This window comes from Acinonyx jubatus, chromosome C1 (assembly GCF_027475565.1).
Source record: "Acinonyx jubatus isolate Ajub_Pintada_27869175 chromosome C1, VMU_Ajub_asm_v1.0, whole genome shotgun sequence".
Classification (NCBI taxonomy): domain Eukaryota; kingdom Metazoa; phylum Chordata; class Mammalia; order Carnivora; family Felidae; genus Acinonyx; species Acinonyx jubatus.
Window position 1 is genome coordinate 50,285,423 of NC_069381.1, and position 27,234 is coordinate 50,312,656.

Here is a 27,234-nt window from a genome sequence, read left to right on the forward strand (position 1 = left end):
TCCATCACTTTTTATAATTATTTTCATGCCTATGTCCCTCTCTAGGTCATGAATTAGATCACCACTTACTTCATCCCATGAGGCTTAACATAGTGCCTGACCAAGTTAGCACTCAATAAGGTTGGACTGAACTTGGTATATTACATATTTCATCACGAAAAAATGTATATTATTTTTTCTCCTCATACTCTCCTGTTATTCCAACCCCTTTATTAAAATTAGGCTAATAGTGAATAACAAATCACCAAAATCCAAACTTGTTTTTTAGCTTGGAGGAAAAGGAGAAAGGGAAACAAAGAACAGAAGAAAGTGTACCTAGAGAGGAAATACTTCATGGTTTGTAAAATTCCATTAAACATTTGGAAGGATAGTCTCTTACTCGAATTGGAGACTATTATGTTTGTAGAAGAATTGATTCCTTTCATCTATGCAATTCCATGCTTTGGAAGTTCTTGCTAATGTACTGAAAGAAGATACAATGAACTGGCAATATTATCAAGAATCAATCTGTACCAGAGTCATTCCCATTATACCCTAAGGAAAGAATAAAAATCATATGCAAAGATTAATGTAAATGGATGGTCATACCAATACTATACTATTATTTACAAAGTTAAAATGACCCAGAGGTCCACCAGTAACCATGGGCAAGGTTAGATACCACATGGCTTACAGCCACCCAAAGGAAAATGATGCATATTTTCTTTTTTTTTTTTTTAACGTTTATTTATTTTTGAGACAGAGGGAGACAGAGCATGAACAGGGGAGGAGCAGAGAGAGAGGGAGACACAGAATCTGAAACAGGCTCCAGGCTCTGAGCGGTCAGCACAGAGCCCGACGCGGGGCTCGAACTCAGGGACCGCGAGATCATGACCCGACCGAAGTCGGACGCTTAACCGACCAAGCCACCCAGGCGCCCCAATGATGCATATTTTCAAAGAAAATTTTGCACCGCAGACACAAAACTGAAAAAAAAAAGGAAAAAAAGATTATAAAATGGTGCTTTTCTTGGGATTATATGTGATTTTAATTTTCTTTTTTTTTTTTAAGTTTATTTATTTTGAGAGAGAGAGCAAGCATGAGCAGGGGAGGGGCAGATAGAGACAGAGAGAGAAAATCCCAAGCAGGCTCTGTGCTGTCAGTGCAAAGCCGGACACAGGGCTCAATCTCACGCTGTCAGATCATGACCTGAGCTGAACTCGAGAGTCGGACGCTTGAACTGACTGAGGTACCTAGACACCTGAAAGAGAGAGAGAGAGAAATCTTATTTGTTGTTGTTGTTAATTAAATGTTTATTTATTTTTGAGAGAGAAAGAGCACGAGCAGGGAGAGGGGCAGAGAGGGAGACACAGAATTTGAAGCAGGCTGCAGGCTCTGAGCTGGCAGCACAGAGCCTGACATGGGGCACAAACCCATGAACCGTGAGATCATGACCTGAGTCAAAGTCTAACGCTTGACTGAGTCACCCAGACACCCTGAGAGAGAGAGAGAGAGAGAGAGAGAATATCTTAAGCAGACTCCACGCTCAGCACAGAACCCAACTCAGGGCTTGTTCCCGCGACCCTGGGATCATGACCTGAGCCAAAACCAAGAGTCAGACACTCAATCAACTGAGCCACCTAGGTACCTCTCTTTTTTTTTTTTTTTTTTTAAGATTTTAAGTAAGCTCTACACACAGTGTGGGGCTTGAACTCACAACCCCGAGATCGAGTCACATGGTTTACAGCCTGAGCCAGTCGGGCGCCTCAGAAGTGTTTTATTTTTTAATTAGAAAACAATGTTTAAAAACCGTTATTCGTTTCACATTTTGGCCTTCCTCCCATCATTGTTACTGTTTCTGAGAGTGTGTGATCCCGGAACAGTTTACGTCAGAATCCTGGTACAGGCAGATGCACACTTAGGAATCAGAATCTGCATTAACCTAGCTCAGGTGAGCCTTCGCTGAACACACGCTGAAGTTCGCAGAACGTCCGATTTAGCAACTAGGAAAGAAGAGAAAAACCTGCATTTCATATTAAAGAACAATGGGTCTTAAGAAAGGTACTCCCACTCGTGGCCAGAAGATGGCGCGGGTTTCCCATTTACCCGATTCATACGCCGTTAGAGGGAAATCTTGTTCGGAAGAAATATTTTGCTCTCATTACAGAAAGCCAGAGGGGTATCCCCACCCTGAAATTGTGATGAGAAACAAGAAACTAGAATCTTTAATAACAGGTAGGATTAGGTATCCTGTCTCCATAGAAACCACTCTTCGCCAAAGAAAGATTAGATTAGGAGATGTGTGTGAGAATAGTACTACACCCTAAAGGAGAGCTGTAACCAATCCCTTGGGGGTTTTTTGGCTACAAAGTCAGGGCCAGAATAGGGTGGTCACTGTGGAATTTAGAACAAATTTAGGAAAAGGAAAGGGAGAGGGTCTCTAGTTCCAGGGTATGTAGAGACAGACATAACAGACACCCTAGGCTATTGATTCCACTTCGCCAGCTCTCTTCTTTTGGAGTCCTAGCATCAGTGGGAGCTGGGGGCAGAGCCTCCCACCTTGGCACCTCCACTGAGGAAGAGGCAAGCAGTTATGGGAACCCAGCACCCTCCAGCACCCTCAAGATGTGCAAAATGCCTTATCCTTCAAGACGCAGTCCCCTATCACAGCTTCCAACAAACCTTGTGCAGACCTTCCCCTGCAAGTTTGGCCGAGCCTTCTCTACCATTCCTAGAACTCACTGCTTGGCTTTATCTTTTCAATTAACACGTTATGTTAAAATTAATCTGTTTAGAAGATCTAGCTATCCCAACAGATGCTACGCCATGAGCTATTAGCAGTAGGATATCAGCCACCCCTCTCCCACATATCAACAAGAGACTTGGGGGGAAATACATTCACAATTGCAATGACAATAATTATTACCCAGAAAAAACGTTAACAAAAAAATACGTAGGACTTATTTGGGGCTGGGGGGGGCGGGGAACCTGCCAAGCATTTAAACAAATGATGAAATTAACAACATTAATAGCAAACATTTGAGGCTTACCATGCCTGAGGCACTATTCTAAAAACTTCTGCATGTTTCACTCCATTTTTTTAATGTTTATTTATTTGAGAGAGAGACAGAGACAGAGTGTGAGCAGGGAAGGGGCAGAGAGAAAGGGAGACACAAAATCCGAAGCAGGCTCCAGGCTCTGACCTGTCAGCACAGAGCCCAACTCTGGCTTCAAATCCACGAACTGCAATTTCATAACCTGAGCCGAAGTCGGAGACATAACCGACTCAGCCACCCAGGTGCCCCATCATGTCTTACTCCATTTAATCCACAACCTGTGAGGTAGGTACCATAGTATTTCTAGTTTTACGGGAAACAGAGGCATAAAGAGGTTAAGTAAATTGCCTGATGAGATCTCATCTTCATTGCTGGAGAGCTTCAATTATGCATAATTCTTCCCCAATTGCTTTTTTATATTTAACTCAAATCTCATCAAAATCCCCAAACAAGGTAAGGTCACTGATGTAAGAGGTTCATATTTTATGTAAGTACATGCATGTGTAGAAAAATCTGAAAGAATGTACACAGGTTGTTGGAGGTATCTTGGCTTCCCTATACTTTCTTGTATTTAACAGACTTGTTGCAATGTGCATGTATTACTGAATTCTAAGCACTGGGAAAGGTACTTTAAGTGAATTATCTCAAATTCTCCCAACACCATGAAATAGGTATTATTTTGCCTACTTGGTAGATTCTTAAAAAGTAGCTCAGAGAGGGTAACCAACTTACTTGAAATCACACAGCTGGTAGAGTGGTCGTCTTAACCCAACAGCCCGAACCTGGAACCAGCTCTTCTGAGTGAGCATTACTGCATTCCAAGAACACAATGACTGTGCACAGTGATGAGTGGCTGAATAGCACAAGTCCCAGGATGCTGGGACTCAGATCCTAACTGACGCTATGGAGTCCAATAAGGTACTTCTTAGAGGAAGTGTCATCAAAGCAAAACTTTGTTAGAGCAGTGCTTGGCACATAGCACATACACAATAAATATTTGACAAATGAGGGGCGTCTAGGTGGCTCAGTTGGTTGAGCGTCTGACTCTTGGTTTAGGCTTAAGCCCTGCATTGGGCTCCAGGCTAACAGCATGAAGCCTGCTTGGGATTCTCTCTCTTCCTCTCCCTCTGGCTCTCCCCCATGCTCTCTCTCTCTCTCTCTCTCAAAATAAATAAACCTAAAACTTTTTTGACAAATGAGTTGATTGACCTAGAAAGGAGGGTAGAATTTGGTGAGGAAAGGCATTCCAAGCAGAATAAATGTCAGGGCTGTGTTTCAGCCAGAGAACTCCAGGCTGGTTTCCTTCAGCATTCTGCTACAGGTCCAAGAACACCTTTCCTTTCAGGTTTAGGGTTGTCCTGGCAGGTGGCAGGGTGTCAGCTTGGTAATCCAACTAGAACCAGGCAAAATCTTCTAACCTGACAGGCAGGTCAAGTCTAAAGAGCTGGGCAGACTCCAGATGAACTGGTGTCAGGCAAGGAGCCCAGTAAAAAACTCACCCTATTTTCCCAAACCTCCTGAGTAGTTTGTCTTAAAACTATTCAGGCGTCGGGCACCTGGGTGACTTAGTCAGTTAAGCATCCGACTCTTGATCTCAGCTCAGGTCATGATTTCATGGTTTAGTGAGTTCGAGCCCTGCCTGGAGCTCTGTGCTGACAGCTCAGAGCCTGCTTGGGATCCTCTCTCTCCGCCCCTACCCTGCTCACAGGTCTCCGTCTCTCTCAAACATAAATAAAAAAAAGAATTAAAAAAAGAAATTATTCAGGCACACCACAAAGTGTGGGTCAGGTGACCCCGATGCCGTGGCCTTCCCTCACCTGCCTGCAGCTATCAGGTGGGCACTTGTGCAGAGGGCCCAGCCCTGAGACTGTCCAAAATCACAGGGGAAATGGTGGAAAATTCACTGCCACCATTGCCAGTAAGAGTGATTTGTACATGTCTGGAGGTTTTCTTAACCGCCCCCCCCCACTTGGGTTTCATACTATTTCTGGCATGGTCTTTAATTCCTGAAGCTAGGTTGAACTTTTTTTTTTTTTTTTTTAGTGTTTATTTATTTATTTTGAGAGACAGCGAGATAGCATGTGGGGAAGGAACTGAGAGAGGGAGACAGAGAATCCCAAGCAGGCTCCATGCTGTCAGTGCGGAGCCTGATGAGGGACCCGAACTCACACGCTGTGAGATCGTGGCCTGAGATGAAACCAAGAGTTGGACGCTTAGCCTACTTAGCCACCCAGGCGGCCCTCAGCTAAACTTCTTACGCTTAATCTCTTGGCCTCAAAAATGCTAGGCAGCTGCATTTCCTGTGTGTCTCCTCATAACTATAGCAATCAGCTGTGTGCTTGTTTTTAGGATTAACATGCTGAGCACCTCTCCACTCAACTCCATTCATACAATCATAAAAGAAATGCCAAGAGGAAGCCATCCAACTTCCTGGAATATTGGAAATATTAGGAAATATTCCAGTCAGTGGAGTGCACCAAATGTTCTTTCTTACAGCCAAGGAGTTTTCCACCAAAAACTGAATGTAGACATAGTAACGCTAAGCATTCATAAGTGTTTGACATGGTAATTTTGGTCATAATTATTTTGGCTGTCTCTCTTATTGAAATGTATTGAGATGTAAAACAAAATGTAAGTTGAACTTCTCTCAGATTAAGTTCCATTAATATTGTTAGTGTTCTCAAATATTACTGGACAGAATAAATAAAGCAATATACATTTTTTAAAAGTTTATTTATTTTGAGAGAGAGCAGGAGGGGGGCAGAGAGAGAGGGAGAGAATCTCAAGCGGCCTCTGCCCTGGGAGCAGCACAGAGCCCAACATGGGGCTCAAACCCACGAACCTTGAGATCATGACCTGAGCCAAATCAAGAGTCCGATGCTTAACTGACTGGGCCACCCAGGTGCCCCAAATAAAGTAGTTACCATAAAAAACCCCCAACTATTCAAGCCCACGTGCCCTCTGGAAGGTCCCTGAAAACCCCAGAGGCAGCAGCCTCCAGCTGGCAACCATGTCCTCTAGGGCAACCAACAGCAACTCCACCTTTACAATAAATAGGCCTTGATTGGCCCATTAAACCCAGGGCTCAAGGCTCAAATATTTCCCCCCCAAAACTGCCAGCACACAGGGCTGGGAGGTTTTACTCCTTTCAACACCTAATCACAGTCCCTTTATTATGCTTAATGCAAGTGGCAGTTAATCTCTTAATATCAAGTATACAGTGTTCAGGGTTTCCTTTTTTGTCTCCTGTTTTGTGTACTCTTCAAATTACTGGAGCCAGGATCCTAACAAGCTCCACACAAGCGGCATTCAGTTAATGCAATCGGTATTGTAGGGCCACGGGCAGGCCACCCAAACGGGCCACTATGACAGAACACGGACTCGCGCCTCGGTCCCGCCGAAAGCAGGAAACAAATCTCCACAATGAAAGGTACTCTCCCTTTACTAAGAAGTAAAAAGACATCCTTATCCCCTAAGAACTTTAAGTTAAAAATATTTCTCTTTATTTGATGTTTATTTGTTATTGAGAGAGAAAGAGCATGAGCGGGGAAGGGGCAAGAGAGAGAAAGGGAGACACAGAACCTGAAGCAGGCTCCAGGCTCAGAGCCTGACTCTGGGCTGGAACTCACAAGCCCAGAGATCGTGACCTGAACCCAGGTCAGACGCTTAACCGGCTGAGCCACCCAAGTGCGTCCTCCCCACCCCCACCAAGAACTTTAAAGCTACCAGAGCTTAGAAACAAAACTTGTTACTTTTTCCCTCATCTATGTGAGCCCAGATCCCACTTGAAATCCTTACTAACTGAGGGGGGTGTGGCTGGCTGGGTGGGTAGAGCATGCAACACTTGATCTCAGGGTCAGGAGTTCAAGCCCTATATTGGCCTGGAACCTAAAAAACAAAACACACACACAAAACAAAAAAAGCCTTTACACATTAAAGCTCCCAAGCATCCCCTTTCTTTATCCCACCAATTCCTCACAAATTAATTGTCTCTGTGTCTAAAAAGTACAAACTCTGCCTGCGTGGGTCATTTCTTAGGTCTCATTTCATTATTGGGCCTCTGTACACACGTAATAAACTGGCACTTTCTCCTGTTGACCTGTCTCATGCAAACTGAATTCTCAGTCTAGCTCGAAGAGCTTGAAGGGCAGAGGAAGAATTTTTCTTCCTTATAATATGTTGTTTAAGTTTCTTTTAATGATTTAAAGATTGACATTTAATCTTTGCCCCCCAACCTGCCTTTCGTTTCCCCTTGATATTTATTTGTTAAAGAAACAAGGCCATTTGTCTGGTCTGGTTTCCATCATTCAGAATACGGCTGACCGCATCCCTACCCTGTCACTCAGCATGCTACTCCAGCTCATGTATTTGACCTAAACTGCAACTTACATTCAAACACTTGATTGTGCTATTTGATTTTAATTTTTTCCATTTGAGTGATTTTATTAATAATGCCAGAGAGGCAGAAGGAGTTTTTTAAAAAGACTACATACTGTGAAAAATTGACATGACTGGAGCCATTTAAAAATATGGAAGGGTGCCTGGATGGCTCAGTCAGTTAACCATCCGACTGAGTTTTGGCTCAGGTCAGGATCTCAAGATTTGTGAGTTCGAGCCCCTCATTGGGCTCTGCATGGACAGTTCGGAGCCTGCTTGGGATTCTCTGTCTCTCCCTCTCTATCTGCCCCTCCCTACTCATTCTCTCTCTCTTTCTCTCAAAATAAATAAACTTAAATAAAAAAAGAAATACGGAGAGAGATAGCACACCTGCCTTTGGTGTAACTGGGCCAAAACCTCTGGACTGGGCAGTATAGCAATTATTTGAAGCAATTGTCTGAGAACTTAGCAGGACAAACGTCCTGATCACAAGCCTGATGGTTGTGGACTTTCTGAAGATAGAATCTATAGTCAATGTATAACCCAGAGTAGCTTAGCTGTTAAAACACCCATTAAAAAAAAATTTTTTTTTAACATTTATTTATTTTGAGACAGAGAGAGACAGAGCATGAACAGGGGAGGGGCAGAGAGAGAGGGAGACACAGAATCTGAAACAGGCTCCGGGCTCTGAGCTGTCAGCACAGAGCCCGATGCGGGGCTTGAACTCACGGACTGTGAGATCATGACCTGAGCTGAAGTCGGACACTTAACCGAACGAGCCACCCAGGCGCCCCAAAACACCCATTAAAAAAAAAAACAAAAACACCTTGTTTTTCTTTTCTTCAATTAGGGTATTGCTCCCTTCCCCCTCCCTTGCTTTCACCCTACAATCAGGACACTATCTGCACATTTACCTCGAGTCTCTGCTCCCGGAATTGCAATTCTTTGGTCCCACGTAAACATCCCTCTGCCTCTCATTGTGGATCTTTATTTTGAGGTTAACAGTGCTTTTCCAGTATCCCACACACATATAGGGGGCAGTGCTGGATATCGAGACTTCACTGCTTATTAGCTATATAACCTTGATTGGGTCAACCTCCATCTGAATCTTGTAAGTCATGCCTGGGGAGCACATCCACCCGGGACCCCAGAGTCTCCAACTCAGTACAGCTCCCTGAACTCCTGGTCCCCCCGCCCCTTCATTCTGGAGACCGTCAATGGTTAGCTGCACTGTGAGTACCACCAGTCTCATTGGGCAAGTCTGCTCCCTTCCTCATTTCCCAGGAGAGCTGAATACATACTTGCCATCCGTCGAGGTACAGTAGGTAAATCAGTGAACAAGAAAGGTAAGATTCTTGTCCTTGTAGTCTATATTCTAGTGGGGAAGTGGAAGAGACACATTCCAAGAAAACACGAAATTTGAGTTGAATGGATTCGTTGAAATTTCTGGTAACTGGGAACCAAATAACGAGGGTGATATGAGAGGGTGTGTGACTCCCTCAGAAAGGGTAGTCTGGGAGGCCTCTTAGAGGAGTTCACATGGACCTGAGTCCTGAGCATGAAAAGAACTGGAAAAAATAACACAAAGGAAATAGCTAGTGCCGTGGCCCTGAGGCAAGAATTTCAGTGTTTTCTGAGGAGGAGAAAGGAGACCGGTTCTGTTATGGGGAATAGAACTAAGACAACAGTTAAAGAGGGGTCAGGATGGGGTGATAAGTTAGAAATGTTACTCTACCGGAAATGGAAAGTCACAAAGGGATGGTGTGGAGACGGACTGCAGAGACCAACAGACAAGGGAGAGGTGGCGGGTTCCGACTCCGTTGCAGCCAAGGAGAGGGACAGAAGTGGACAGATTCAAGGGTGTGGGCATTAAAAAGAAAGGGGGGGGTGGGCACTGAAGAAAAGAGGAATGGAGAATGACCCCTGGGGTTACAGCCTGAGTAAACTGGGCAATTAGCGCCGACTTTATTGAGATGCAAACCTGGAGTCGGGGCGGGTTTGGAGGAGGTGGAGACTGGGTGGGGGTGGGGCGGGGTGGGAGGTTGCGTGCGGAGGGTGTCAGTGGGGGTGGGGTGGGGCACCTTCCTCGCGGAGCCGGGGCTGGAGCTCAGGTGGCGGCCAGCAATGGGAAGTCAGCAGGCGCTTCAGGACTGGAGGAGGTGTCCAGCGGAGGGGGCGAGGCAGTGCAGGTTGCGAGGGGATTGGGCCTAGGGACTTGCAAACTCCGCACGGGGAGGGGAGGAGCTGGCAAAAAGTGCTGAGCCCGTCCTGCCTCCTTCTCTGGCACGCGTGTGCGCCCTCAGGCTGGATCCCTTCTCCAGGTAAGGCTGACAGATGTGGGGACCAGGGCCCCTCCTGGGACCCTCTCGCTTTGCTACCTGCTTTGCCCCGCACCGGCTGGTGAGAGAGGCACCTTCCCGAGAGTCCTTTACCCCCAAAAGTAGGGACATTGAAAAGCCGTGCCAGGGGCCCTGGCCTGCTCAGTGAAAAGACTATGCGACTCTCGATCTCGGGGGCCTTGAGTTCGCGCCTACCTTGGGCGTAGAGATTGCTAACAATGATAATAATAAACTTTTTTAACAAAAGGTAGAAATAACAGTGCCAGGAGGAGAAAATACAGTCAAGGACGCCAGGCAGTATTTAAGTACTGCCTTCAAAAGAATGGTGGGGGAGGTGCAAATTTACTTGGCATTTTTGGGGGAGCAATGGAATGAGTGAGAGCTTTGAGACCAGGCGGACCTGGATGTCCCATGTGTCCTCACTTCCTAGATGCGAGGCTTTGAACTTAAATCTCCAACCCATTTCTTCACAGTATTCCCCATAAACTGTAGAAGTAAAGGAAATAGATTTATTTATTTAAAAAAAATTTTTTTAACATTTATTTATTATTGAGAGACAGAGCATGAGCAGGGGAGGTGCAGAGAGAGGGGGAGACACAGAATCTGAAACAGGCTCCAGGGTCTGAGCTGGCAGCACGGAGCCCGACACCCGGCTCGAACTCAGAAACCGCGAGATCATGACCTGAGCCGAAGTCGGACGCTTAACCGACTGAGCCACCCAGGCGCCCCAGGAAATGGATTTAAAGACGACGACGGTTTCGGCCTTTCCTTGATTGGGAGAAATGACTGAATTCTTTCTCAAACGGCAAAAGGAATATATGTTTACTGCCAAAATGTCTTAGAAAATCGACCCCAACTAGCACAAAGAAACAACCACCCTCTTTCCTGTGCCTCTGGTTACCTCCTCAGTTGTGGCCCTGGATCTTTCCCTTCCCTTCTGTCCTCTCCTCAGGTCCTCTCGGACATTAATAACTTTGTATCTTTGCATACTTCTGTGATCCTATAAATCTAAGCAAACACAGCTAGAGAAGAGCCTTTTTTCCCCCTATATGTACAAAATGGGGTGCTTCTCTACATATTAAACCTTAAACTTAAGTTCCGTATGGTGGACTTTGTTTGAACCCTAGGCACGGAGACAGCTGTGCGGAAGACCAAGCCCTGTTCTGCAGAGAACTTTCTTCCAGGTGAACGGCCTTCACTGGGTAAGCAGCTGAGACTTGGCGGCTGAGCAGCTGGGTAGCTGCGGAAGTGGAGGGCAAGAGTGCCTGTGCGTAGTTTAGAGTGAATTGGGCAGTTGACCTTTGGACCAATGAGCTGTGAATCTTGGCCGCAGGCGGGGGATCCTTCGCCTGGGGCTGTGGTTGTCTGCCGTGAGGAGCGGAATCTGAGATTTTGTCACCGCTAGCGATCGCAGGTATTTTCCTGTGTTGAAGGTGTCTCGTGAAACAGTTTTACACTCATTATGTCGGATTAAAAAGTACTTTAGACCTGCCACTTGATTTTGTTAAATAGGTTAAGAAGATCACATGTTCTCTGCGCACCTGGGTGGCTCAGTCGCTTGAGCGTCCGACTTCGGCTCAGGTCATGATCTCTGGGTTTGTGAGTGCGAGTCCTGCATGGGCTCTGTGCTGACAGCTCAAAGCCTGGAGCCTGGTTTGGATTTTGTGTGTCTCTCTCTTTCTCTGCCCCTCCCCCACTTGCACTCTGTCTCTCTCACTCAAGAATAAATCAACATTTAAAAAAAGGTCACATATTCTGCATCTCGCATTTGTTATTTTGATAACTAAATTCCTGTCAGTGATAACGAGGATAAATATGTGTTCTCTTTCCTACCCAAGATCCTAGACATCCTGAAATTCTATCCGCCCTGGGTTCAGAATCCCTAATGAGGGTGGAAACCAGGATCTGCAAACACTGAGGCTCGAGCAGACTTGCCAGGTTTCAGGTCAGGTTGGACTGTCCTGAAGAGGGGTTTAGTGTAGGAGAACTTTGGAGGCTTACAGTCAGTGCAGCTGTGAGTTTGCATTTATGTTTTAAGGAACTTGAAGATCCCACTCGAGGGCTCGCTGTGGAAACTGGAACCTGTTAGGAAGGTGGAGAAATCTTTAGCAATTCACACCCAAAGGCAATGGGTGGGGGGAGGATGAATACAGTTTCCCTTAATCTCCTGGATGGACCAGCTTGTTTTGGTTTGCACTTCCTTGGCCTTAGCTGCCTTCTTTTCGTATGTTTATTATCAACTTGCATTTCCTATAGTGAATTTTCAAAATGGGCTGCTGGTTCTTAGTGGTTTCTTTCTTTTTTTTTTTTTTTTTAATTTTCTGAATTTGCTGCTATACTATGGATTTCCTTTTAGCTAGAAAAAGAACAGTTAATACTCCCCACGCCATTCTCTGTGGCCACCCAGAGTTTGGTTTACCATTTCTTCACTACGTACAAGTGTCTGGGGTTTTTTTCTGAGTGCAGGGCAGAAGAATAAAGGAAAAGACTGACTAGAACTTTCTCCAAATGGCATTATACTTTTCCCATTTTAATTACCCAAAAGGTTCTGATAATTCCCAGTTCTCCTTTCAAGGTGAAGTGGGCGGACATTTGCCCCAGCACTGGCTAAAATCCATTTTTTAAAACTCTAGAATCTGTTGTGTTTTGCATTTTCCTGATTCATAAAATTGACCATATTTTCACATTCACTGTTCATTCTCATTTCTGTGGTTTTGTGTGTGTTTACAAAAATGAAATTGTACTATATGTGTTTTCTGCAGTTTGGTTTTTTTTTTTTAACGTATCAGGGACATTCCAACTGGTGTGTTAGGTTTCTAAATATACTCTGTAAGAGCTGCTTATAATTCCATTTTGTGGTAGACTTTCCTTGGTTCAATCCTCCTACTAAAAGGCATTGCTTTCTGGGCTTTTGTCACAAAAGGTTCAGTGCTAAACCTTTTGTCTTTGTATTCTTAAGTACAGGTAGTTGTATTCCTGGCCTAGGTTCTCAAGGAGAGAGTTATGTGTATTCTATCTGATTTTTAATAGGTTTTCCAAATTCCTGAAAAGTTCTAACTGTCCCACTCCAGATAGATAAAAGAGATCACTTCTTTTTATTATTATCTCTCCAGCTTCTGGGGTTGGGCACCTTTTCAAATATTTGGTATTTCTTTGTATTCCCTCTTTTTGTTTATTTTAGCTTATTTTATATAAAATTTTAATATAAGAAACATTAATGATCTTTTGTGGCGGTTTAGAATTGTTACTTCCTCTTCTGTGAATTACTTACCTGTTCTAGGCTTCCTTGCAGTTCAGAACTATTTAATTAGAATTGTTCTGTATATTCAGTGGAAACTTCTGGATATGGATCCTTTTAAAATATTGAATGTTTTATTGATTTTTTTTTTCTTGAGAATACTGATGTGATGAAGGGTTTGTGTTTGGTTTTTACTTTGTGGATCAATATTTGATTATTTAAAATTTTTGTTGTTGTTGTTTCTTTGTTTTAAGTTTATTTATTTACTTAAATAATTTCTACCCCCAATGTGGGGCTAGAACTCAAAAGAGTCAACTGCTCTACCGACTGGGCCAGCCATGCGCCACCGATTATTTAAAAAAAAAACTTTTTTTTTTAACGTTTATTTATTTTTGAGACAGAGAGAGAGCATGAACGGGGGAGGGTCAGAGAGAGGGAGACACAGAACCTGAAACAGGCTCCAGGCTCTGAGCTGTCAGCACAGAGGCCCGACGCGTGGCTCGAACTCACGGACCGCGAGATCATGACCTGAGCTGAAGTCGGATGCTCAACCGACTGAGCCACCCAGGTGCCCCACGCCACTGATTATTTAAAAGTTTTGCTAGGATATCATTTATTTCCTTTAGATTTTTTTATTACCATGCATTTGTAAACCAGCTTAAAAAAATTTTTTTTTAATGTTTTTATTTTTGAGAGAGAGAATGGCAGAGTGTGAACGGGGGAGGGGCAGAGAAAGAGAATCTGAAGCAGGCTCCAGGCTCTGAGCTGTCAGCACAGAGCCCGTTTGCAGGGTTCGACTTACAAACAGATCACAACCTGAGCCAAAGTCCCTCAAAGGACTGAGCCACCCAGGTGCCCGGAAACCAGCTTTTTAAAATCCTTATACTGGATCATTCCTCATGCTTAGTTTCTCGCACTTTGTGTCTCTAAGGAAAATTTTTACTTGGCTTTTGGTTTTATTTTTTGCCCTTTTAAATTTCTACCTTTATCTCCTCCTTTTGACTTTCCTTTTCTTGGTTATGACTTGGCCACATTGTTGTACTTAGCCACGTTGTTTGGGGCACAGATAATTTGTTTGGATTATCATAACTGGAAAATGTTCTTCGCTCAATTTCATACTTTTTTCCTGGGTAATGCTTTATTTGGTCTCTATTACCTTTGTGCTTTAATTTTTGTGCATTTGTTTGTACAACCTTGGCCTTATTTTCAGTTTTCTTTGAGGTTTTGTTCTGATAGTATCTTTTGTAGGACATACAGAGCAGTCTGTGTTTCAGCTGGGAGACCTCTGGTTTTCCTTAATGACTTTCCGTGTTAAAAATGTCAGAACGGTCTCCTGGCTGGCTCAGTCCCTGGAGTGTATAACTTTTGATCTTCAAGCCCCACGTTGGATGTAGAGATTACTTAAAATTTTTAAAATCTTGAAAAAAAAATGTTAGCACATCCAAGCATACAAGAATAAGCTCATACCCATTACCTAGATTCAAGAACAGGTGTCTTCCCCATTTGCGTCATCTATTCTTTTAACTTTTTTTTGCTCAAGTATTGTATGTATGTATGTATGTATGTATGTGTTTATTTATTTATTAATTTATTAGTGTGCGCGGAGGAGGGGCAGAGAGAGAGGAAGACAGAATCTGACGCAGGCTCCAGGATCTAAGCTGTCAGCAACAGAGCTTGAACTCACAAACTGTGAGATCATGACCTGAAGTTGGATCCTTAACTGACTGAGCCACCCAGGTGTCCCATGCTGAAGCATTTTAAAGTAAATCCCTGACGTGTCGTTTCACCTTTAAAAACTTCAGTATTGTTGTGTAACTGTATTCAACATTGTGGGAGCATATCATCATATTATATAATTGTCAGATCGCTATTTGTACACCTGAACTACCATAATATTTTATCAACAGTACTTCAGTTAAAAAATTTTAAGTATTTGGGGCGCCTGGGTGGCTCAGTCTGTTAAGCATCTGACTTCGGCTCAGGTCATGGTCTCACAGTTCATCAGTTAAAGCCCCACGTCGGGCTCTGTGCTGACAGCTCAGAGCCTGGAGTCTGTTTCAGATTCTGTGTCTCCCCCTCTCTCTGCTCCTCCCCTGTTCATGCTGTCTCTGTCTCAAGAATAAATAAACATTAAAAAAAATTTTTTTTAAGTATTTTTATTTATTATTTTTTTAATTAAGTATTTTTTCTTTTCTTTCTTACTTTTTTTAAAGTTTATTTATTTTGAGAGAGGGCACACGCAAAGGAGGGGCAAAAAGAGAGGAAGAGTGAGAATTCCAAGCAGGCTCAGTCACTTAAGTTGACTGAGCCACCCAGGCACCCCTAAACTTAAGTATTTTTAAAACAAAAAATTCAAACAATTTTATTAAATGATTCATGAATGGGTCTACATCCTTTCTAGCAAATAGTGGGGAGCACCAAAGGTCTGAAGAAGAGGAAAGGTTTTTAAAGGCAGGACAAGGAAGTCCTACACAGAAAAAGGATTCAGGTGAGGTCCCCTTCATCTGGGGACAAAAGGGTGGATTATCTCCTTGTCCTTGGGGGACGGAGTGGGCTCATGTGACAGATTATTGGTGCTGACCAGAAAATTCCCGATTGGCCTCTTAAAGGTTACGTTTCTGGGTTGAAACTGCAGTTAGTAGGTATTAAGTCTTAGTTTACTGACTTGGGGCCTTAACCTAAGTGCTGCCATTTTGGGCCTGTGGTTTTCTTTTGAATATCACCTATCTCTTTAAAAATGACATTTCTTAAATAACCACCATACCATCACAACTAATAAAATTCCTATTCCTTAGGATTGTTTAATGCTCTATCTGTATTCAAAATTTTCTGCTCTTCAAAAACAAAAAGTTTCCTGCTTTTCTACATTGCTTTGTTCAACCCAGATCCAGATCCAGATCCAGATAAGGGGACACACAGTTCCCTTGGCCTCCTAAACTAGATTAAGTCCCTCTATTGAAGCCTTGCGGAAAGTCCTCCCCAGTGGACTTGACGGCTGATTCCTCAGAGTTGCTTTGATTAGCTTCAGGTGCAATGCCTGGTGTTCGGTTTTCCAGTTTGTCATTAGGAGGGATGAAATGTGTATAACTAATTTTTATCATTTTTTGTATTTGTAGTCATCCTTACATTTACTTTTTTGACCTTTTCTCTGAACTAATGAAGGTGTTTAGTATACATTTTTCCTTTGACCTCCTGTTGTTTGTACTTTAATTGAATGCTAAGTGTAAGGCTTTTTGCAACTAATATATTCTTTTGAATAGTTAATGTAGTGACTTACATTCATAAATTATTTGTTTTAAACTCTTACAGCGCTGGGTTTTGTTTGTTTTTGTTTTGTTTTTTTAAAGAGAGTGCAAGTGGGGGAGAGGAGAACTGACAGAGGAGAGGAGAGAGAATCTTAAGCAGGCTCCACACTGAGCGCGGAGCCAGGCACAAGGCTCTATCCCACAACCCTGGGATCATGACCTGAGCCGAAATCCAGAGTGGGATGCTCAAGCAACCCAACCCTGAACCACCCAAGTGCCCTACATTTTTGTTGTTCTGTTTTTTTGGGTTTTTTTTCCATAAGCTCCATGCCCAACATGGGCTCTCAACAATGACCCTGGGATCAAGAGTTGCATGCTCTGGGTGGCGTAGAGACACATGGTTGGCTCAGTCAGTTAAGCATCTGACTTAAGCATCTTGGTTTAGGCTCAGGCCATGACGTCACATTTCCTGAGTTCAAGCCCCATGTTGGTCTTGGGATTCTCTCCCTCTCTCAGCCCCTCCCCTGCTCATGTGCCTGCATGTACATGTCCTGTCTCTCAAAATAAATTTTGAGAAAAAAATAAAAAAATAAATAAACTTAAAAAAAAATACTTCCTTTTTCCTGATCTTTAGACGACTTTGGGTACCAATAAGGTAAAAATTGCTTCTCACTTTTCAAATTTAATTGTGAAAGTTTAATAATAATCCTGTGTTTGAACTATGCTTTATTTGCTGTTGTATCCCCCTTTTTCTTTACAGTGTTATTTATTTGTGCCTTTTCTCTCTAGATTGGTCAATTGTCATCAGAGGTTAAGTGTTTTCAACTTTTGGGGTCTATTTCATTCTTTATCTAGCAGTTTAACTCCATTTCATCCTTTCTACTTTTTTTAATATTTTAAAGTCTAAATTTCCTTCAAAGCACCATTTTCACTACCTACTATAAGTAGTTATTACTGACATTCAGTATTTTTAAATTTCCTTCAGTTTTTGACCGAGTTATTTTGGAACTTAAATATCTGTATCCTTTAGTATTTGAATTCCATACACGGAAATTTTTCTTTTATTTTTTTCTTTTCTTTTTTTTTTTAATTTTTTTTTTTTAACGTTTATTTATTTTTGAGACAGAGAGAGACAGAGCATGAACGGGGGAGGGTCAGAGAGAGGGAGACACAGAATCTGAAACAGGCTCCAGGATCTGAGCCATCAGCTGAGAGCCCGACGCGGGGCTCGAACTCACGGACCACAAGATCGTGACCTGAGCCGAAGTCGGCCGCTCAACCGACTGAGCCACCCAGGCGCCCCTTAGTGTTTATTTTTGAGAGAGAGAGCATGAGTGGGGCAGAGAGAGAGGGAGACACAGAATCCGAAGTGTAGTCTCCAGGCGCTTAGCTGTCAGTACAGCCTGATGTGGGGTTCGAACTCACAAACCATGAGATCATGACCTGAGCTGAAATCAGACCCCTAACCCACTGAGCCACCCAGGCGCCGCCCCCTATGATTGTCACAGCCCTTTTGTAGTAGTCCTCAAAGTTATTTTTTTTAAGCTTCATCATTGTGGGCAAGATGTTTCATGCTATTTTTTTTTTTTTTTTAACTAATAAACTTAATTTTTGGAACAGTTTTAGGTTCACACCTGCATGGCCCCTGCTTCATCATCCCACACCAAGTGGTACATTTGTTACAGCCGGTAAATTTACATTCATGTATCATCATCTGTCCGTAGTTTGCATTAGGGTTCACTCTTGGTGAGTGAATTTTCTATGAGTTTCTGTGAGTTTTGACAAGTACATGGCCTGTGTCCGCCACTATCATACAGAATAGTTTCACTCCTAAAAATCCTCTGTGCTCTGCCTGTTCATCTTCCTCCCCTCAATCCCTGAGAACAACTGATGTTTTTTCTGTCTCTATACTTTTGCCTTTTATAGAATGTCATGTAATTGGAATCCTGTAGTACGTAGCCTTTTCAGGTTGGCTTCTTTGACTTGGTAAATTTGCAATTTAGTTTCCTCCATGTTGTCTAAATGTCTTAGTAACGTATCCCTTTTTGGCCCTGAATAATACTGCATTGTTTGGATATACCCCAGTTTATCCAACTACTGAAAAATACCTTGGTTGCTTCTCAGTTTTGGAAGTTCTGAATAAAGCCACTCTAAACCTCAGTATGCAGGTTTTTGTATGGATATAAATTTTCCACTCCTTTGTGTAAATACCAGGGAACACGATGGTAAAAATATGTTCCGTTTTGAAGCACCTGCCAAACTGTCTTCCAAAGTAGCTGTGTCATTGTTTCATTTCCATAAGCAGTGAAATGAGTGTTGCTGTTACTCCACATTCTTACCAGCACCTGATGTTAGTTATTTTGGATTTGGCCCTTCTAATAGACATGTAGTGGTATCTCATTTTAATTTGCATTTACCTGATGACATCTTTCCATATGCTGACTTGCTATCTGTGTATCTTCCCTGGTGAGGTGTCTCTTTGGTTCTTTTGTCCATTTTTAATCCGGTTCGTTTTACTTTTACTGAGATTTAAGAGTCCTTTGTCTGTTTTGAAGAGCAATCCTTTATCAGATGTCTCTTTTGCAAATATTTTTCCCCAGTATGTGGCTTGTCATCTCATCTTGTCTCAGGTTAATTTGAGTTTTGTTTTTTTTCCTTTCTGGATTGTTTGTTAGCTATGGAATTAACTGCCTATGGGCAGATGATTTGCAAAAGTGTATCTTGCAGAGCAGAAACTAGGGTAGGTTAGGTTTTAGAACCACTTATCTCATTCTCTATTTCAAGAGCACCTCAAGCTTGATATGTTAAATGAAATTTGCTCTTCCTTTAAAACCTGTTTTGTTTTTTTTTCCTTGGGGTGCCTCGGTGGCTCAGTTGGTTGAGTGTCCTACTTAGCTTAGGTCATGATCTTGCAGTTCCCAAGTTCACGCCCTGCATCAGGATTTCAGCTGTCAGCGTGGAGCTCTGTTTGGATCCTCTTTCTCCCTCTCTCTATGCCCCTTCCCTGCTATATGTTCCCCTTCAGCAGATGCTTGCTCCTCCAGCCTTGCTTCTGGAATGTACTTTCTTCCATTCTTTGCCATGTAGCTGCTGCTCACTTCTCAGATTCAGTGTGAGCTACTTTTGCCGGGAAGCCTTCCTGGATCTCCCTGAATATGTCAGCTGACACCTGGTATAGACACTCATGACCCTCGACCCTTACTTTGTAAGTTGGCACAGTTGCCATTTGATATTTATTTCTCCCTGGATGTTCACCCCCTTGTAGGGGAGGTTCCATGTCCATTTTTACTCAACATCTTTTTCCTTTGCTATCCATAGCAGATAGTCTGCTCAATAAATGTGATTGAATGTCTGGGAACTTGGATGGCTCATGTCTGCATTCAGAAGTTTTACCAGGATTATATATAGATGGTTATGCATCTTTTATTAACCTTGCCCCAGATCTCGTGATTTTTGTTTTTTTCAATCACATGACTCCAGTCCAGAGAAGTTTTCTATTACTATATGTGGTTTGTATCCTCCTTCCATTAGATGCTTGGAAGGTTTTCTGGTTCTGTTCCTCAAAGGTATGGTCAACACTCATGAGTCCTATTTCCCCTTTCTCTTCTGTTCATATGCTTCAATAATAGTTACTAGTTTTGTTTATTTACCTTAGTCCCCTTCCATGAAGTTGCTGAATCCTCTTGAAGGGGGTCTAATTTTTCTTTTCATACCTGTAAGTTCAGGCAGTTTGGGTCTTGACAGCAGTGATGAATCAGCATGTGGTACAATTCTTAGTGTAACAGTAGTCCACTCAAACGAATACCTACTAGGCTTTGCAGAGGAAAAGATTAAGGAACAGGCATCCCAGCTCTTGTCCAAAGTGTGTCTATTGTGCATAGCCATTTCTCATCCCTGTTAATTAAGGGATGAAGGGATGGGAGTGGTTTCTCCCTTTCCACCATGCAGGGTCAGGACAGCAGGGTTGAATGATTAAAAACATAAATGAACAGCCTAATTGAGTCTCCTCAAGCAAAGGTCCAGGGCCTCTGTGACGTGGGAGTAGGCATGGATTTTAGTTATTCTGTTCCCCTCAGGTATTAATATTTGCATTCTGGAAAGTAATACTCTTAATTGACTTGAGCTGGTTTTAAGAAAAATTCTTAATGTTAACTTTCTCTGCAATCAAAAAAGGGCCTTCTGTTTTTCCGTTATGATTCCATCCAAGTCACCTTAAGCGTTAAAAATTTGGTATGGCGCACTCTTTTTAAAAAATGATTATTTTTGAGAGTGTGAGCAGGGGAGGGGCAGAGAGAGGGGTGGGGATCTAGGGTCCCCAGTGGGCTCTGTACTGACAACAGCAAGTCTGATGCTGGGGCTCGAACTCATGAACTGTGAGATCATGGCCTGGGCCAAAGTTGGGATGCTCAACCTGCTGAGCCACCCAGGTGCCCCTGGTGCACTCTGTTTTAATAATGTTTATTTTCCTATAATCTGTTTGATCCTGACAGCGAACATAGGCAGCAAAGTTAATAGTATGCGAAACTGGCCAATTTCCATCATTATTGGTTGATTTATGGCATTCAAATCTTTACTTGAATGGGGTTTTAATCATATTGTATGAATTTTGAATTCTGATTTTTTTTTTGTTGTTTATGTGCATATACCCATGTGTTACCCTATGTAACCTGTGGTTTACCCTTTATATTAAATTGTGGAGTACTCAGTTTACTTAATAACCACGTTTATATTCTTGGTCGTTGTGCTTCTCAAAATAATTAAGTAAACAAGTTACTTTTTTTTTTGTATTTCAGATAATCTTTTTAAAGATATTTGAGTTTGGGGGAGTCTAGCAGACCTTCAAGAACAAAAATTACTCTTCAGGAAAATAAAAACGTGTGCACAATGTCCCTTATACAGTCAGAAATTGATAGACTTGCAAGGAAGCAGGAAAATATCACTCATAGGGAAAGAATTCAGTTGAGAGAAACTGACCAGGAAATGGCTCAGGTATTAGATTTAAAATGCAAAGACATGTCAGCAGTTGTGCTGATGAAGTTTAAAGGCTTGATGGAAAATCTGGATTTAATGGTGGAAGAGATAAGGGACTCTCTTAAAAATGACCTAAAGGAAATTTTAGGAGTAGAAAGTAAAATACCTGAAGTGAAAAATCCAAAGAACTCCAGTACCAAAAAGGAGTGCCAACAAATAAAAGGTTTAGCCACACAAAATAAAGGATTGGTAGAAAACATAGAAGGAGCAAACTCTAAAATAGTTGAGGATATTGAAAATTTGACTTTTAAAAGAAAAGAAATAAATGAGCCAAGGAGCAGATTAGACAAAGCTGAAGAGTACAGTACTAACCAAGGTAAGGAATTGTCCTATGATGAGCCACAAAATTACAAAGTCATGGGAAGTATGGAAGAAGCCATAAGCAATATAGATAACACTTGGGGAGATAGTAGGATCCATATGGAAGTAACAGGAGAGAACATAGAGATTGGAGAGGGTGGAGTGGTCAAAGCAAAAAGAGAGGAAAAAATTCCTCAGAATTTAAACAATAATAAAGTGAAGATTCTAAAAGCCTCCAGAGAAGATGAAGGAGCAGTACTTAGGTTGGCAGCAGACTTTTCATCGGCAACACTGGACATCAGTAAGCAATGGAGTAATGTCTTCAACATTCTGAGGGAAAATGATTTTGAACCTCAAGTTCTATGTCAAGTTAAATTAGCATTTAAGTGTGATGGTGAAGTAAGGACCTTTTCAGATATTCAAAGCCTCAGCAATTTTACTAGCCAAAAACCATTTATGAAAGAATTACTGAAGGATATACTCCCACAAAGTGAAAAAATAAAGAAAGGAGGAAGAAGATACAGGATTCGAGAAAAAGTGGTAAGTATATATAGATCTTTGGAGTTTATGTATGAAGTAGAATAGTTGGTAAAGTTATTCTGAAGTTTAAACCAATTTTTAAGAAATATTTTCTTAAAGGGACGCCTGGGTGGCTCAGTCGGTTAAGCATCCAACCTCAGCTCAGGTTATGATTTCACGGTTGGTGAGTTCCAGCCCTGTGTTGGGCTCTGAGCTGACAGCTTGGGGCCTGGAGTCTGCTTTGGATTCTGTGTCTCCCTCTTTTCTCTGCCCCTTCCCAGATCACGCTCTGTCTCTCTTTTCTCATAAATACTTAAAAAGAAAGAATTCCTTAAAAAAAATCCTTAAAAGTAAAAGCATGACATTAAAAGTAATGATTTAAAGGCTCTTTTTCTTTTAATGGGTGGCATTGAAAGCTTGGAATAGGTTAAAAAGATTTGAGTTGCTCTGAGAAGAGATTGTACATATTTATTATAGACATTGAAAGAAAATGAATTTATATATATATTATGTATTTAAGGATAAACACTAGAATAGTGGCTTTTAAAACAGTAGGAGGAAGAATAGAAATAAATAAGTTCAATTAAAAGCCCTCAAGCAATAGGATTATGAAAAAAAGTATCAGGTATAATTAGGTTGAAATTTCAATGTATAAAGTAGTCCTGCTAAGTCCTCTTTATTAACATTCAGCAAGATGCAAATCTATTTTACTAAAGCCTATCAGAGTGTTCATTAATATTAATATTTAGCAGTTATCCATTTCATGTATAAAGGTTTTTGTTTCTTACATTGTATTAGAGTATATTCCCATGTTTATTGGTTTCATTGAAAACACTATTTTCTGAATATTTTTCATAATCCCAATCTTGAAAGGTAATGCCTGTAGTATACTGTAGAGATTCCCTTTCTCTCTCCCTCTCTCTCTCTTTCATCTTGGATGTGTATTTCTTATTTTTGTGTATGGTATAACATAGTAATCTAGTTTCATTCTTTTGCATGTGACTCACCATTTTTCCTGGCACCACTTATTGAAGAGACTATCCTCATTGCATGTTCTTGGGTCATTTGTCCATAAATTAGTTGACCATATATGTGTGAGTTTATTTCTAGGCTCTCTGTTTACATTGATCTATGAGTCTGTTTTTATGACAATACCATATACCATACTGTTTTGATTACTATAGCTTTGTAATATAGTTTGAAACCAGGGCGTGATGCCTCCTGCTTTGTTTCTTTTTAAGATTGCTTTGGGTATTGGGTCCTTTATGGTTCCATACTAGTTTTAGAATTGTTCTATGAAAAATGCCACTGGAATTTTGATAGAGATCACATTGAATCTGCTAATTGCCTTGGGTAGTATAAACATTTAACAACCAATTCTCCCAATCCATGAGCACAGAATATCTTTCTATTTATTTGTATCTTCAGAGGTCTGTAGCTTAAGCCAGTATTTTTGCTGGGTTCTCAAAAGAGTACCTAATTTCCCTGCCCTCTCAACATTTTCTAGTATAACATCTCTGCAAAATGACAGTCTAGAATTAGGAAATACACTTGGATCAACAAATTCTTTATTTGAGAATCAGCATTTAATCCTAGAAATTATTCCCTGGAGATTTGCACAGATGAGGCAACTAACCTGTTCTAAACAGTCTGGGAAGGTTGAAGGACAAATATCTATCAACCAACCCCAAATAGGGAAGAAGAGCCTTCTGTAACAAGGAGCATTAAACGGAATATTCAGAGGCAAGTACAGGGTTTCAAGAAATGTTAAGAGTTAACTTTTATATTGGAGACATTGTCTTAAGTTGAGTACCTAGGCTGTCCTATTTAACCCTCTACAATAATCTGAAGTAGTGCATTACATTAGATGCTGTTCTAGAGGGCAAGTTGAGGCACCAGTAGCAAATGTGACAGCTGGATTTAGGAGCTTGTACTCTTAACCAAAGCATGCTTTCCTTTTGAACAATGTGGCTGGAACTTGAAAGTGGGATCTTTAAGAAATATTAAATTTACTTTTGTTTCCTCTGGGAGAAAAGTAAATGTGAGTGGGGGGTGCGGGTTGATAATATTCCTGAAATTAGATCACAGAGTCTCATTACCATACTGTCCTGCATATACTCAGACATTCACAAATACAAGTTGTTCTTGAGAGTCAGTCAGGCACAAAACACTTAAGTGTTGGGAATATAGAAGGAACATAGTAAACATGACCTGATGGAAATTTGTTGCAAGTGCTACACAGATTGCAGGTGTGATGGGATAATCATAGAGTAAGCTTGACTTGTTTGGGGACTTAGGCATTCAAGAAAAAGTATTACCTAAATAATTTTCCAGCTCTTTATTTGATAATTGTTAAAATGGCAGTCAAAATTAAATTTAGACAGTGAAAGCATTAATTCCTTTAAAAGGTACATGATACTACTTATTTATTCGTTCAATTTTTTTTCTTTCAGGGAAAAACGCTACTAGATTCAAAGCATGGAGCTGGGGGGGAAGTTGGTGATGGCTTGAGCTTTCTATTTGTTAAAGAGGTTAAGGTTGCTGAGCCACAGGAGGTGAAGAACTTAGAGACCCAGGAGGAAGAATCTTCAGAGTGGGAGACAGAAGAGGAGGAAGAGGCCTCAGAGCTGGAAGGGGAGGGAGGAGAGACGTCAGAGCTGGATGAGGAAGAAGAGGCTTCAGGGATGGAGGAGGAGGGAGAAGAGACCTCAGAGCTGGATGAGGAAGAAGAGGCTTCAGGGCTGCAGGAGGAAGAAGAAGAGGAGGCTTCAGTATTATGTGAGAAACAGGATTCAACCTTTCAGTGTCATTCTTTGGTAAATACAAAATGTGGAGTTGAGGAAAAAACCAGTAATGGCTTGGAAATTGTTTCAATTAAAGAGGTAGAAGATTCTGAGCCAGAGGAGGAAGAAGGTTCAGAGTGGGAAATGGAAGTAGTCCTATCGTGGGAGGAAGGAGAGAACTCTGAAGTAGAAAATGTAAAGCCTGCCTCCCCAGTTGAGAGAAAAGAGGCCTCATATGGACCTAAAGAAATTGCCTATAATTATTTGGCTCCCAACTTTGAGAAGGAAAAACTAGCAAAACACCGGATGTTACAAAAAACCCAGAATAAAGAAGAAACAGCTACACCTAGAAACCAGGGAGTTGGGACAGTTTGTCCAACTTGGTGTTTTGCCTCTCCCTCAAAATCACTGGAGAGAAGTTCTGATGAGCAGAAAAGGCATTTATGTACAAAATCAAGTACTCCATCAGGAATCTCCAGATTTTCAAGGAAAACAGAGAAAGAGAGACAGAAAACTCTACAAACAGGTGAGCAAACATCTAAAGAAACAGACTTAATACAAGAGACAGAAGAAAACTTTAGAAGAAGTATAATTAACAACTTCAGAGAGATCCAGGAGGAGGTTGCAAATATTAAAAGTTACCTTCCAGAAGTCTTGGAAATAAAAAACTCAATAGATGTTCTCAATAGCAGAATAGACCTACTTGAAGAGAGAATGGACAATCTAGAAGATCATATTGAAGAATTCTCTAAGGATACAATGCAAATGGCCAAACAGATAATAAATAGAGAAAGGTCAAGAGACATAGAAGATAGATCCAGAAGCTCCAATATCCGCTTGATAGGAATTCCAGAAAAAGATAATAAAGAAAATGGAGCAGAGGAAATAATGAAGGAACTCGTTGAAGAAAACTTTCCAGAGCTAAAGGATTCAAGTCTTGAGATTGTTAGTGCTTACCGAATACCTAGTAAGATTGATGAGAAGAGACTCACTCCTAGACACATCTTGGTGAAATTTGGGAATTCCAATGATAAAGAAAAGATCATAAAGGCTTCCAGAAAGAGAAGAGAGATAACCTATAGAGGAACAAGAATCAGATTGACAGCAGACTTATCATTGGATACTCTAGATGCTAGAAGTAAATGGAGCAATATCATAAAAGTTCTGCAGGCAAAAGGCTTTACACCTAAAATCCTATACCCGGCCAAATTGGCATTCAGTTTTGAAGGTAAAACAAAGACATTTTTTGATACTGAAGAATTCACAAAGTTTATTTCTTGCATACCCTCGTTGCAAGAATTACTGGAGGATCTACCTTAGCATTCTAGGATGACTATAAATACATGTACACAATATATATTACCTTCCTCCCACAGCAAAAATCAATAAGGAAAGGTTGAAAATAAAATGCCACATTTCTACCCAGGAGGATGGACCTCAGTGTATTTGGGGAGTAGGGGAAGGGAAGGTTACTTTGTTGGCATTGTTAAAGGGTGTTTTAAAATGGTGTTAATCATTGTAGCCTGCATAGGAGTAGACTTTTCTAAACTACCGGGGAGAGGGATGGAATCTGTTTGTAACCAGATAGGAAGAGGTGGGGTAAAAGTAATAGAAAAGCACTGGAAAAAAGATGACAGGAGAAGTTAAATAGAAAAAAGATGGAAAAGTTGAACTTTTATCTTGAGAAGGATATTCAATTTTAATGTCATGATGTCAATCTTGAATCTTTATATTAAATGTTTTTCCTTTGAATATGCTTCATTTGCTTATGTTTTCTATTTTACACTTTCTAATCTATTTTGTCATTAATATAGTTAAATTTTACATTTTATTACATAAACCCATCCAAGGGGGAGGTCAAATGTATTGTCAATTGTTAGTCTAGAATAAAAAAAATGATTTGTAATGTATTGATAACTGAAGAAACTAAGAGAATGATGTAATCATTTTATGGCTTTTGTGTCAAGGGCTTATTTAGTATATTCAGTTTACCAAAAAAAAAAAAAAAAAAAGTCCAGCTTTTGAAATACACTTCTTTTCTCAGTTCAGTCCTTCTGACTCTGGCCTTCATGGGCCTTTCTGCAAACTGATTGCTATTTCAAATGCCCTGGCCTCAGTACACCTGGCTTGGAGTTCTAATTTTACTTTGTGACCCCAGGCAAGTTACTAATGCTTCTTGAGTTCAGTTCTTTCATCTGTACCTGGGTTCATTCTTTCCTCGTGGGTGTCTTGTAAGATTCTGCAAGGTGATATTTGTGCCCAACATGATACACCTCAGTAGATGGGAAATCCTTCTTTGCGGCCAATAGATATAAAGTAAGGCTGGTTGCCCTCCATTTTTTATTTTTATTTATTTAAGATTTTATT

The 27,234-nt window shown here is 41.3% G+C and overlaps 1 protein-coding gene and 1 long non-coding RNA gene across 4 annotated transcripts in view; one reads left to right on the top strand and one right to left on the bottom strand.

Moving 5' to 3' along the window:
• Positions 1–713: 713 nt before the first annotated feature.
• Positions 714–27,234, bottom strand: part of LOC128313880 (uncharacterized) — a 36,910-nt gene continuing 10,389 nt past the window's right edge. Inside the window, exon 3 of the long non-coding RNA XR_008294924.1 lies at positions 714–1,240. This is a non-coding gene — a long non-coding RNA (uncharacterized LOC128313880). The remainder of the gene's footprint in view (positions 1,241–27,234) is intronic.
• L1TD1 (LINE1 type transposase domain containing 1) lies at positions 9,502–26,624 on the top strand. Of its 3 annotated transcripts, XM_053214166.1 has the most exons (5): positions 9,503–9,733; positions 10,879–10,953; positions 21,028–22,105; positions 24,538–24,704; positions 24,735–26,624. In XM_053214166.1, the coding sequence occupies exons 3-5, from the start codon at positions 21,119–21,121 to the stop codon at positions 26,185–26,187; spliced, it is 2,607 nt and encodes an 868-aa protein (XP_053070141.1). In that variant the 5' UTR covers positions 9,503–9,733; positions 10,879–10,953; positions 21,028–21,118; the 3' UTR covers positions 26,188–26,624. The 3 variants fall into 3 exon arrangements, with proteins under 3 accessions (XP_026914825.2, XP_053070140.1, XP_053070141.1); XM_027059024.2 differs by having other exon boundaries at positions 9,502–9,733; positions 24,538–26,624; XM_053214165.1 differs by having other exon boundaries at positions 9,502–10,953; positions 24,538–26,624.

Bases quoted from the DNA above. Each gene is read 5' to 3' on its own strand.
- L1TD1 (XM_053214165.1), top strand. From the start codon at position 21,119: ATGTCCCTTATACAGTCAGAAATTGATAGACTTGCAAGGAAGCAGGAA. The intron at 22,106-24,537 runs GTAAGTATATAT...TTTTTCTTTCAG, and splicing joins ACAGGATTCGAGAAAAAGTG to GGAAAAACGCTACTAGATTC.